The 13,352-nt window shown below is 44.3% G+C and overlaps 1 protein-coding gene across 1 annotated transcript in view; it reads left to right on the top strand.

Moving 5' to 3' along the window:
* The window catches only part of LOC144099119 (cadherin-like and PC-esterase domain-containing protein 1), a 197,829-nt gene that overhangs the window by 118,344 nt on the left and 66,133 nt on the right, over positions 1-13,352 (top strand). The window contains exons 5-7 of the mRNA XM_077632207.1: positions 4,296-4,566; positions 9,482-9,591; positions 11,821-11,905. Coding sequence (XP_077488333.1) covers positions 4,296-4,566; positions 9,482-9,591; positions 11,821-11,905 — 466 coding nt within the window. The remainder of the gene's footprint in view (positions 1-4,295; positions 4,567-9,481; positions 9,592-11,820; positions 11,906-13,352) is intronic.

The raw sequence follows: 13,352 nt of genomic DNA, 5'->3' as shown, positions 1-13,352 counted from the left end.
GGTTTGTTTGCCTTATTGGATTCTCGCGACTGCTCGATGCACACGAGAATGAGCGCGAGACTACGACTGCAGCGCCGCCGCATCTGATTCAACTTTCGTTGAGGGCGAAAAAGTCAATTGCGAGTTGTAACGCGATCCCACCATCCCTTGCTGACACCTTCAAATGATACGAAGCGCGCAGACGCTGCAACCCCACGTTGCTCTTCGCGTGCAAATATAGAGTTGCAAACTGAGACGACAGGAGATTTCGCTCTCTTCATGCTATCTTTTTTTTTCCTTTGATCTCTCAGATCCTCTCAGATCCTGCAGCGTCAATCCCGCGTGCCATTGCTGCGTAAGCTTGAAGGAATGTTGTTCTAGTATTTTTTTTCCCGCCTGATCTTGGGTGCGAGCAGCATAAATTTCAGAACGCATGCACTAAACAAATAATGGCACAATTGCTGCTGACGCAAGTGTAAGTCTATACGCCTCCGACTAAATCTTGTTTAGCAGAGCTTGATTTCGTGTGTTTTGCACTCGACACGTGCTCTGGGTCTGTAGTTTTTCTTTTTCTGTTCTTTTTTTTATTCCTGTGACACACAATGCCGGAGCCCGAAACAGGATCCTATATGTCAGGTTTAGCTCATCCTCAACCCTCATCCTGGGTTTATGTATACGACAGAAATACGCGAGTGTTGGTTCAGCAGCAAAGGTCAGACGCGAAAGAAACAGCAAAGACTACGAAAACGCAAAAACGGAGTGACTTTCTCTCGCGCACCAAAAAACACATGGCGGTTGCCCCGAAGCGCTGTGAAATGAAAGAAAGACATCCGTCAGGACCCGAAAATAAACTTCTGAGTGTAATGAAGAAAAGGTTGCAAGGGAATAAAAAGAGAATTAGGGAATAGTAACGGAGAGAGCGACATCAGATTGTCGAGCAGCAGCGCTGTGGCGGCAGGAGTGTTTTGGCAGCCTCGGAGCAGGTAGAGCGCGGGCGGGAATGAGTGTGGGAGGGTGTGGGCGCCGGAGAAATCTGCAGTGATGTGAAGGACGGAGGACTCGACGCAGATATTCCATTAGATGAAGCTCTGTCCCTCAGGGGAGCCGGCGGCAAATTGAAATGAGTCTGCAATCTGATTGGGACTCGCGGGCAGAGGCCATGCTCGCACGCGTCTCGTGTACCCTGTTGAAAGAGCGAAAAAAAATAACGGAGTCCCCAAAAAGCAAGAAAAAAACAGCAATCGTCAGAGAATAGTCTGTTCAGTGCACCCGAGGAGCCCCCGAAACATGGCTTGGAGTAGAAACTCGTAAAAAAATAAAGGTTGGGGAGCGGGAATTGGGGATGGAAAAGGGAAAAGAGGGAAGGTTCGGAACTTCATTGGCTCTCGCGGAAGCAATTTTTGTACGCGATAATAGCACCCCTTCTCCCCCACCTCCTTACACTTTCCCAACCCAAAGAATGTTCCCGCCTGTCGTTGCCATCACCGGCGTCGACTGCTGTCCAGCGAACGCTGGCGAAGTACAGCGGCAGCGCGAGCATTACCTCCCGGGAGAATAGGTGGCGCCACTACTAAGCTAGGTAACGTTCCCACGTGTAGACGAACCGGTTGATGACGTTTTGTGCGGGTTTCTTTTTGACGTTGTTCGCCGCCAGTCGGCGCTCTCCCGTGAGCGCCTGGCGCATTGTGTTGTGAGAAGCTCGGCGCAGAGCGTTATTTACGTCAGAAGAAGAGGCTCCCAAATACAATTAGCGGGAGAATAGAGAGGATTGTTGAGCTCGGAAGCGGCTCAGTGCGTAACCCTTTTTTCTTTAGCTTTCGTATTTGCGTAGCGTCTCTAGACTAAGCGACGTATCGCTGTTGTTGATGACAGCGGCCCCGAATCCAAGCTTTGGCGAGTTTTGTCTACGCGATTGTTCTATAAACCGCTTGCTGTTTTCAAACTTTCGTAAAGAAAAGAAAAACTCGGAAGAACTTAGTGAAACCGTGCCGAACTTTGTAGCTAGCTCATTGAACTTTTTGGACTTGGCTGAGGGTGACATCAATTCCAAAAGCCATTAACTTTTTTGCAACCTCTTTCTGCTTCTACGCGGACACAATAATATTGCGTTTTAAAAAAATGCGGTTGCTTTCCTCTTTGCTGCAACATGTAAAATTGAATCACTGGAATTTGTACGTGATCGAAATTACTTGTGCACTCGAACACTGAAGCCCCGATTTTATACTTCTTAACTCATCTGCGTGCTCATACTCAACATTCTCGGTGAAAATTTTTGAAAAACGAAAAATTGTAAGACACTCTTACTGAAATATTGAAGCTGGGGGTCTATTGTTCTGATATGTAGCAAAATATTTCCTTTAAGGTGGTTTCACCGATCGCATCGAGCAGTTAAGACTGCGATAGAAAACCAAAGCGGAACGCTTTTGACGATAGCAAAAACCTTAATGGCAGTGCTGTTGCAATTGTCGTATCAAATGACTATTTTGTTTCTATGCTGAATTGATTCCATTGGTGCATGTTTCTGAGTGTTGATGTAATTCCTACATTTACGCTCCTGCCTTGTATTCTCCCCCCCCCCCCCCCCCCCCCCCCCACTGTAACGCAGTACAGACTCTCTGGGTACACCGATAAATAAATAAATAAAAAAAACAACAAAAGACTGCCGTCGGGTGATCTGTGGATATATTGATCATTCTAGTGATGTCTTACATTCTATCAAAATATTGCGGTCATAAAGGCTTCCCTGCGCAAAAATGCTTTTGTCCAGAATTGTTGGGTATGTTTACCTGGCTGCGTGAGTGTGGTATCTCTTGCTTCGTTCCACTTACTTTTGTGTTCACCCTTATTGTTCACGTGACAAGCGTTCGATAAAGAAATTTACCTCAAACAAAATAGCACAACGAATAACAAATACATTGCAATAACGCTGTATCACAAGCTTAAGCACATTTGAATGTTCACCAAAGAGTTTGTCCATAAATCGTCAACTATGTTTATACTCACCCTAAAGGAAAATATGTGTTCAACGATCCCTACAGTAAATTTCGCGTAAACGACCACTTCATTTGCACTTACAGCCTAGCAATTCTTCTGGCTCTGAATGGGACGCTAACAGAGCGTAGAAACGCGCGCTTTCTTCTCTTGCTAGAGCTTCACTCCAGCTAAAGCATCTCGTCTATGTAAACGCACTTCTCCCCGGCCGCCTAGGCATGCCTGCCTAAATGCGGAAACAGTGTACCTTGTAGTCGTGGAGCCGGTTTTAAATACGCCCTGTCTTCGCAAATGCCAGCCGCGCACTACATGACCCGAGCGTTCTAGCTACCGGCAACTTCACATCACCGGGAGCCGCTGGCTTAGAGCGCCGTCCGCGCGCTTCGTAAAACGCTTAAGCCCGGTTCAAACAGAATGGGAGCGGCCGATCCGGCGAAAAGGCTCATTACACGAGTGTGCTCCCCCCCGGTAGGTAGCGCTGCTCTCAGCGTGTATACAAATGGACATGACGGAAGCCCTAATTAGGCTAACAAGGAAGCACGCCGGGAACAAGAGAGGGAGAGACTGTGTGAGAGAAGCTCTGGCGGCGTCCCAGTGCGCCTCAATTTGAAGCCCGCGTTTTAGCTTTGCTCATTTTCAAGCCTGCACGCTCTTAATTCCAGACTGGAATTAGTCGCGCAGCTGATCTTCGTGCCTCAAGTGTCAGCGCTGTGCGAATGCTTTGTGCGTTTGAGGTTCTGGTTGTGGGCTTTGGTCTCTAAGCTGTCTATTTTTATGCACCCAAAGTCTATGGTTGTGTAATTTTGCCGAGTTTTTTTTTTTCTACTTCGGAGGTAGCAATTGTCGCTAACATGACATGCGTTTTCTGATAAAGGTTGTGTCCCCAAAGGAGCCTGATGCTCTGTACGGTCGGTAGGTGTCGGAGAAGAATCCGGAGAAGCGCTTGATACGCCTGCCTGCCTGTCGCGCCGCCCCTTGCTGTCCCTTGTCTGGTTCTCATTTTGGTGGCAATGGCTGTATTTACGTGTCTGAGGTATCAGTCTCACAATGTTTCTAACAGAAAATTCTCCACCTGTGCCATTTTGAAAACCTTAAAGTTCCCCTTACCAGTGTTCTAAAAGGCCGTCATACATTTTCTTTCTATGTACCCTGATCTCTACAGCCCTGTCATGCTGGCCTGTTGGCAGCTTTTTGTTTTTTGTTCAGTATTCGTGAATCACGCGATTACGTTAGTGAAGTATTATGGCCCTGTACCTTCTTTCCATACCCTCACCCGCATTGCGTTGGTTCCCTTTTGTGTCCTATACCCTTTCTCCTCGTTGCAGCTGGAAGACGAGCAGCTACGGCCGCTACGCGAGTCAACTCGTGTCGTCCTCGTGCGAGGTCACAAGGCGGCCATCAGCCGGGACTTGCCTCTCATCAGCTCCGTCGTGGCCGACTACGGCTGGCAGCTCAGAGCGCCGCCCTGGTTCAGGCGCCCCGTGACGTCAGCATCGCTCAACGCTGGTGACCGAGGTGCTGCGGCATCGATCACGGCCCCTGTCCCCGCGGGTGGTCCTGCCCCGTCGTTGCCAGTCAGGGCAAACTCCACTACAGGTAGCAACGGTAATGTGTATGCAGGGGAAAATGCGCTGGAAGGATATTTACAAATCCTGGCTGGTACAGAGCGTGATTTCAGCGCCGCCAACAAGGCCACGCTTGGTTGCGCATATCAAATTCACCTGAATCGGTTTGGTTTGGTTTATGGCGGTTTAACGCCCTAAAGTGACTCAGGCTATGAGAGACGCCACAATGAAGGGCTCCGGGAATTTCGACCACCTGGGGTTCTTTAAGGTGCATTGACATCGCTCAGTACACGGACCTCTAGAATTTCGCCTCCATCGAAATTCGACCGCCGCGGCCGGGATCGAGCCCGCGTCCTTCGGGGCCAGCAGGCGAGCACCATAACCACTCAGCCACCGCGGCGGCTCACCTGAATCCAAAAGCTCGATTGTTTCATAATACTAATTCATAATACTAATTCATAACTCAAATTTCATAATAGTACTTCATAATGCTAACAGCTTCAGTACTACAAATGACCTCAATGCAATTAGTCTGTAGATATTGCCTGTGTTTACATTGAGGCCCGGTTGCATCCCCCGCCGGTTCCGTGAAAATTTTCACTGTTTCGGTTATCTTTTTTTAATTGTTTAGCTGTGTAGTGAACAGTCAGGACCTTCAGCCCTTTCGCTGGCATTGAAAGGTGTTTTCTATTTTTTAACATTGATGAAATGTTCTCATTTGGAGAAACGAAGGTCAAATGCCACGCCATCAATTATTTGTAAACATGGTCGCCGGCAAGCAACGAGCATGCGTTCATTCTGAGAACAGTCAGAAACAACGATACTATAATAGGTATGAGCCATCATTCGTATTCTGTTCACCTTTAAATATGCAGAAATACAAGTGAAAAAAACTTTAAAGATTCCTGCTGACGACTTGTTTAGGAGGAACGCGAGAATAAGGCGATCCAGAAATAAAGCTATGACAAAATCAAAATGAGAGCAACTCTTCCAAGCAAAAATCCACGCGAAAACAACAACGAAATTAAAGGAACCAAGCATGTTGTTGAAACGAGTGTTTTCGCAGCACTCTAACACAACATACGCTCATCGACTTGCCCGGGTGCTAATGATTGTTTTGAAGAGGCATGACGTAGCCTTGCGTTCGCCAACGATAGAGTCTGAGTGTATGTTTGCATAGCAATGAATTAATAAGAGCAGCTTTCTGCATTGCACGACGTGGATAAAATTACAGATGTCTCCTTAACAGGAATTCATAACAATGGCCAGGTAGTTCCGCAGCGCCTAGCGGCCTATAGCGCTTCAATGAGAGGCACTCGATCATTCTCTTTCTTTCTTAGGTCATGGATGATGTCAGCGTGATATTTTTTTTTTTACTTTTCAAAGCCATGCACCACATGGTGGGACACAAGAGAACTAGAAGCGGTTGTCCTATATTCCTGGTAATGGTGATAGGAGTCCAAACTAAAACCCAAGCTCTGTTGCAGAGCCCCTGCTAGTTTAATTTTCTCTGGAGCCTAAAACTGAAAGGCCGCAGCATTCATTCCTTTCTCATCGCTTCATATTTTTCTCTTTTTTCTCTCTGCCAGTATAAATCGCAACCCGATCTCTATCCACCTGACATCTACACGATCCTCGAGGCGAAATCAATATCACTTCTTCTTAAACTGCATTCAGGCTCTGAGCACTACGCAATATACTCCAATTTTTCAAGCTACCAAACACCCCGGCTGTTCTCAACTTTTTTTTTTTGAAGAATGCACCGCAATTCAGAAAAGTAAAATAAACAGCAAGAGCAGTTTGGATATGAATTTCGTACTTGACTTTCTTGCTGCTTTGATGAAATTTTCGACTATTTGCTAAGCCCTCAAGCTTAAACATCGAATGATATATCTCAGTTAAATTTAAAATCTCTTTCCGCTCCTTCGTTCAAGAGACCAACCACCAGGAAGCTCCTTTTGTCAGAGATAAGGTGCGCTCAAATCGTTTAAGAAGCGTGCATAAATATTTGTGCAGTGTATCTGCAGTTGCACATATGAATTTTAACCATCCTTGACATTGATTTATGACATTTGTTGTTATTCCAATATTTTTGTTGTTTTTGTAGATGCTCACTTTTTTTAGATTCATTCTTACAGAAACATCCCTAACTGCATTCCTGTAATATATTTTCTAATGAAATTGGTTCGTTTTATCTATTATATATCTAGCTCTGCAATTAACTACAATACCCGAAATCGTGCTAAAAATCCTTATATTACTGCATTTTTGCCCAAAAAGCTGCCTATATGAAAACTTGTGTTTCCTCTCATTCAGATATTATACAACGACAATTCATGCTACAACTATTTTGGTACACAGCACATCTTTGGTCTTTATGTATGTAACTGCTGAAGCAGTTTAACTTGTGACGAATTAAATTAAAGATGTAAGTGCTGGCGTTATTTATTTATTTATTTATTTATTTACAGATACCTTACAGGCCTCAAGAGAGGCAATGTGTAGTGGGGGGGGTCAAGTACAAAAGTAAAAAAAAACAAAAACCAGAAGCATAGGAAAGTGCAGCAAAACAGACCCAAAAAAATAAGTGAGCTTAGATAAAAGGTGTTGTTAAAACATGAAACCCATATTTCTCCTATTTTCAAAATAAGGGCGTAGTATTCTCTTTTTTTCATTTCTTTAGCAATTTCATTACGATAAAGCAATGTGGTTTTAAAGCAACACCACTAATTTGGTGTTAGTATCTGCAATCGAAAGTTTTTTGCTCAAAAGATATTCTAAATGCAAGGCGTGGTGACATTCAGTTAACAAAACGCAACAACACCAATATTCTGTTTAAACATGTTTTCGAGTTTCTTACAGGTGATGTCACATTATAGATGTACAGCTATTAGCAATATGAGAGGGAACAAATTTTGAGCGTTTATTTATGTATTACTTTATAATTACGTGTGACAAGCAGTTTTTTTTTCTTTTCTAGCTAGTTGTCCACTTGGTTTACAAAGCGTAAAAGTCGTTCTCAAATTTAGTGCTGAAATTACCAGAAAATTCGCATTTTTGTGCGAAACGTTTGTTCCCTCTTATATTGCTCACGACTGTACTTATATCGAGGAAAGTTAACTGGTTTCAAGGACTATCTTACTCGTCGTGCTATCTAGAATCGGCTTGCTGTTCTCGAACCCAAAAGAAAAATAGCATAAAATAGAAAGAGCAATGCCAAAACCTTCCGTTTCGTCCCTTCAGAGAGTGCGCCCCCCCCCCCCTCTTCGAATGGGTTTTACGTGCGGTACGGGCCTGCAGTTTGGGTCCTGATAGGGGCTGCAGAGAAGCCGGCCATTCGTTGGTGGCCTGGACGTGCTCAGCCCTGGCCCGCTCTATGAGTATTTATTAGCTTTATCCGCTGGGACTCGGACGCTGCGATCGAAGCAAATGACCGAGGCATGAGTTCTTGTTCATATCTTAGAAGCGCCAACTCTGGAATGCGCTTACTTCTTTATTAAAGCTACTTTTGCTTCGTACACGATTTCTCGAAGGACAGCGCAGACGTATCTTTAGCAGAACGAGGCGACTGAAGAGTAGGCCGGAGATGAAAAGTTAGTGTGTTAGTTTATATAATATGTGAATTTAGTTCAAAATGTTCTCAGCAACAGTATTTGTATCAGAAACTAAGATAAAAAGCTAACTTTTTAGCTACACTATTCTCCTGAGACACATATTTCATACTGGAAGCAGGGAGCTAAACTCGACAGTAAGAACAGCAGAAGCACGAATAGGCACGTCGAAACTAACACTTTGGGAAGCCTCCATGTTTTCCGAATTTTATAAGCAGAAATAACGCGAACATACTTATTTACGCAAAATTGGACATCAAACCAAGAAAAAGTGAAAATTTTCTGCAAATTAGTATACCATTTTCAGGTCGTGCGCTCCATACTTCACAAGGATTCATGCTAGCTTGAGAATTTTGTAATGAATGCATAGCGATTTCTCAGAAGAAGCCGGCCTTGTAGAAGATGCATATGGTAGTATTCTTTGTAGTGTATCATCGATCAGTCAGGAAACGTGACAGCTAATAGGAACGGTCGAGAAATATTTATCGAAAAAAATCACGCTGAAAATACATGATACCGATGGTCTATATGCAGAGAATTTCCGCAAAAACGTACCTTCTCATCAAAGTACTGTAATGTACATGAATCTCATATTAGACGTACGTAGGGTCTCGCCAACAGACGCGTCCTTAAGAAAAAAAAAGAAACTCTACCGAGTTCTTGGTACTAGAAGTAAGGTTTCAACTTTTCCTCGTCGCTGATATTATGCTGCTGTCGTCTCATTTCTTACATAAATCAACAGATACTGATCATTCCAAAACGCGAGCTCGGCCATTTTTTGTGCGTGCGTTTTCTTTGAGTTTCCGGCATACATTCGAATTAACGTTCTAAGTTGTTAGTCGCAAGGATGTTTTAAATTTTTCGTTAATACGTTGCCATCGAGCCTAGCGCACGTATAGGTTAGAGTCACGTTTTTCCAGAACGATCTCTTTTATCCCCATTCCCTCTTTTCAGCATTCGCTTTTCATAGTAGTTGCGTCCTTGTTTGCTTAGGCTTCGAGTTCATTTTAAATATTCCACGATGCCAAAATACAGACGAATGCTCTGTGTAAGAGTGGTCTAATGCATCTATCTCCTCCTCGATATCTTTGCAAACTGTAAAAAGATATCTCAATCCCTAGAAGTCTCCTCGGCATGAAATCTATTTTCAGACTGATTTCAGAAGAAATAATGAGATCCGTGTGGCATTACATCCTCCTGCATACAAACCTCGCTTGACGCAAACAGCGCCACGAGCTAAACGGACACAAAAAAATGACTTCGTGGGTGGCTCATTTTTCAGAAGATGCGCCAGTGCAATGTCAGATTATATTTCTCAATATTCAATATTCGCAGGAAATACGCTTCAGCAGTCCCCGGAATGGGTGTGGCTTCTGTGTCTGAGCTTCAGCGAAGGAGACAACGGAGCCTGCGTGGAAACCGCTGAGTTGTCGCAGTACCAAGCGGTGCGTATCATCTCTTCTGGCGTTTTATTTCATACAGCGTACCGTGAAAGAGGTACAGGTTTGCATCAGATCATTCCATACGCTTTATTGAAACAGCGCCGTGTGCCGGGACCGCGCACAGCTTTCGCTTTTACGCACGTAAGAACACATAAGTGCAGCTCATAATTTTCTTGAAACAGCGTCGAGTGCCGGCTGTCCTGAAGACTGACTGAGCACGAAGCTCCACTCGAGAGCCGAGCTAACGTTACTCAAACTAATACTCAAAACCGAACCGGCTTTACTCGTGACTCTAATTTAAAGCAGGTTTGGGTGGGATGGGTTCAATGAATGCAGATCGCTGTGAAAACAATATTCATTTTTGAACAACGCCAAGAACGCCAGGCACTGCGTCGGGCATGACGTCAGGGCCGATGTCAAGCACGACGCCAGACACAACGTCAGGCACTGAGGTTTTTTTCTGGCTTACTCAGCAATTCTGGACAAAAGCAGTTTTCAACGAGAAAATCTTCTGAACGCCATTTTTTATATATTGCAAGAATTCACTATAAAAAATAATATATCCTCAGATGTCTCCTCGGCAGGTTTGAATTTTTTGCTATTAACGTTTTTGCTATCGTCAAAAATGATCTACATTAGTTTTATACGGCAGTCATAACTACTCGAGCTGAGCAATCGAAAAACTTTAGAAGAAAGATTTTCCTACCCATCAGAAGAGTGGACCACTAACTTCAATATTTCCATAATAGTACCTTACAATATTCCAATATTTAAAGGTTAAAAATTAAATACTTAAAATATTTAAAATAATTAAAACTTCTGCAATTATTAGAAACTTAATTTTGCGACACACTTTCTTAACGTCAGCACGCCATAGACCGCGACTGCAACTTTAGTCGCCCTGCTTTGAAAGCAAACGTCGCCTCTAACGGAGGACTCCGCACGGCGGCGAAAGTCTTGAGTCCAGTGGGAAGGTGCAAAATCTATTCCAGGGTATCTCGTTTTAGACATTATCAGAACACCAGGAATGGCTGAAACGTAGAGGAGACTTGCCGGAATAAGAGTTCGCTTGACCTCTCACGACATCCACACAGTGCCCGAATGCATCCCCCCGGGCTACACACACGTTTGATACCAGGCGCTCTAGAATCTCGTTAGCGGTCCACAATGCGAGCAGCCTGGTCTGACGAACGCCCCACATTCGGGCGCTGCCGGAGAAGGTTTTTGTTCGGGCTCTCAGCGCTAATAGAGCCTCGGAGGCCGGGTCAAAAATATCTCATTCAAGGACTCCTGGGCCTCCGGATGTTCTGGCCTCGCGAGTCTGTTACAACTGTCCGCGTGCCTTCATTTGTTGCGGGGGATACAAATCTCTCCCGCTGCCAGTCCTGCCTTTGTTGTGCGGGCCGAGAAACGACTAAGAGGGTGCAGCTCTTGCCTTTTGAGCGGAGCAGGTCATTCGTCTTCAAGTGTTTCTTGGCGCGAGCCGCGAGAGAGGCCAGAGAGGGGGGTGTAGCTCTTTCCTCCCAGGCGCGTTTTTTCCTCGGCAAAGCGAAAGCAATGCGTTTGCGAGAATATACGATCCTTTTTCGTGTGTCGAGGCGCTTTACCTTTCGTGGCTATGCGGAGCGCACTTAGCCTCGGGCCTGTTTTGGTGTGTGCGGCCCGAGCCTGAATGCCGTCCTTATCTAAAACGGGCCGTTTGTTTCGGTAAATCTTGACAAAGCTGGCATTTACTCCACTTCTTGCAAGCGTTTAGTCGGCGATCTAGTAGAGCGAAGTGTTCTAGCTGAAGTAAAGAGTAATTTTTTGTTCTTGAAATTTTATTCCAGGCTGAGAGAGGTGTTGTACTCAACTTAATTTCTTTTCCCGGTGTTCAACGATTTCTGGACCACTCGATGTGAACATATTTGCAAAATCATGAGAGAGTTCGATAATATATTTTTGGTCATTTACTCATTGACCCTAATTGGAGACGCTATTAGAAGTGATATTGTTGTTAGTAGTAATACTTTTAAAAAGGGGCATACTTTCGTCCAATATATAAAAAATCGGCATAGTTCTATTGATCCCGTTTTTCCAGTTATTTTTCTTAAAATAAATTTTCAGCGCTTAGACGCAGTTACGAGAAGCTATGATGAAGAATTGACTTTTCTTCTAAGCTAATCTTATAAAATGAATGTGTTTACATGCTATTCTACCGCATATTACTCTAACCACGACTTTCTGTTGCAGGTGAATAAGATACCTGGTCTAAAGAACGTCCTCCTCAAGAAAGACGCCTTCTGCAACACAATGAACGATGCCAGAAAAATTCCAGGTAGGGATCAATTTTTTCAAAGTCGAAAACCGACTAATTATCAGGGTTGGGGTTTATTTGCGCCTATGTTCACTACATTTCATACACGACTGCAATCAATCAGCGCTGTTGGCTGGTTGAGTCACCATTCGGGTATTAGAGCGAAATAATTTCTGAACCTGACGCCAGCATTATTATTGGGCAAAATATATTCCTAATGTTCTGACATTTCATCAAGTTACTTTGATGCAATATAAAATCAAGGTTGAATGAAAGTTGGTTTTTAAACCTTACTATTATTTCTTAATTATCCCATTGTCACGTGGCAGCTAGCATGGGAACAGCTAGATGAACCATGGTTTTGCAAGTGTAAGTAACTTTGCAGTGGCGTTCGGTAAATTTAGGATAGTTCAGAGACAACAGCCTGAGATCCTACAGCCTGAAAGCACAGATTTAAACGGCAAGAAAAAGGCGACAAGAATATTTTTCGTCAACCTGTCCAGCTTATAAGGCATAGCATAACGAGAAAACTGTCTCATAATCTAAAGGGCCTCCATATTCGTCAAAGAAATCTACCAGCTGTTTATAGAGGAATCTTTAGGAGCTCGTCAGCACGGAATTTCCAAAACGTTATGCGCACGCTCGTCCATTGCTAAAGTGAACACGATTGTGCCGTATGTTGAACACCTGGGGACTATCGAGCACGGAGAGTTACCATGAACGCCACGCTTCTTCAACGCGCACAATAACCGTAGACATGACTCTGCGGACAGCGAATGACGCAGGCTAGAAAAGAAAAGAAATGGAATTCGAAAGTAGAATATTGCCGCGAATCTTTGTAGTGTTTGTTTGTTCATCCTTCAAAGCTACCGGCATGCCGCTTTATCGCTTTGTTTGGATGCAAGACGCGGCCAGATTTATCTCGATTGACCGCATCCAGGTGGAGCTGATTCTAGATTGTTCCAGAATATTGTAGTAAACTTTCACGCGTATCTCGAAAGTTCGCTATCAGCATTAAATTGTGCACGACCGAGAGCGGAGGGCATTTTGTTCGACGGCCGCCGAGCACGCTTGTTGCTACGCCGCCGCCGAGTCATTCAGTTCTTTGTGGGACGAGTCAGCCCATTAAAGAGTTTCGTTGGGGAACCCTTTTCGCTCTCTTTTTGCACGCCAGACTGCTGTCACTACTGCGTGACAATATAACTTGACTGCAGTTCCACTCTTATCCATGCACTGGTATTCTTTCCACTTGAATATACTTAATGTTTCTGATACTGCGCTTATCGCTTCCTGCTTACGGCTCCTCATGATGTAGTAGGGAAATAGTGATATTTGTAAGCCTCGGCGAAAAATGACGTGTTTTAGTTATCACATTATAATTAAAAAAAAGCAACATGTTTCCTCCCGCCAACCTTGCTGGTGTGTCGTAAAGACCAGCAGTAGCTGTTTTAAAGGGGCGAATTCGGTC

The sequence above is a fragment of the Amblyomma americanum genome, chromosome 7, assembly GCF_052857255.1.
Source record: "Amblyomma americanum isolate KBUSLIRL-KWMA chromosome 7, ASM5285725v1, whole genome shotgun sequence".
NCBI classification, from domain to species: domain Eukaryota; kingdom Metazoa; phylum Arthropoda; class Arachnida; order Ixodida; family Ixodidae; genus Amblyomma; species Amblyomma americanum.
The sequence above is the reverse complement of the archived record's forward strand: the minus strand, read 5'-3'. Positions and strand labels throughout refer to the sequence as shown.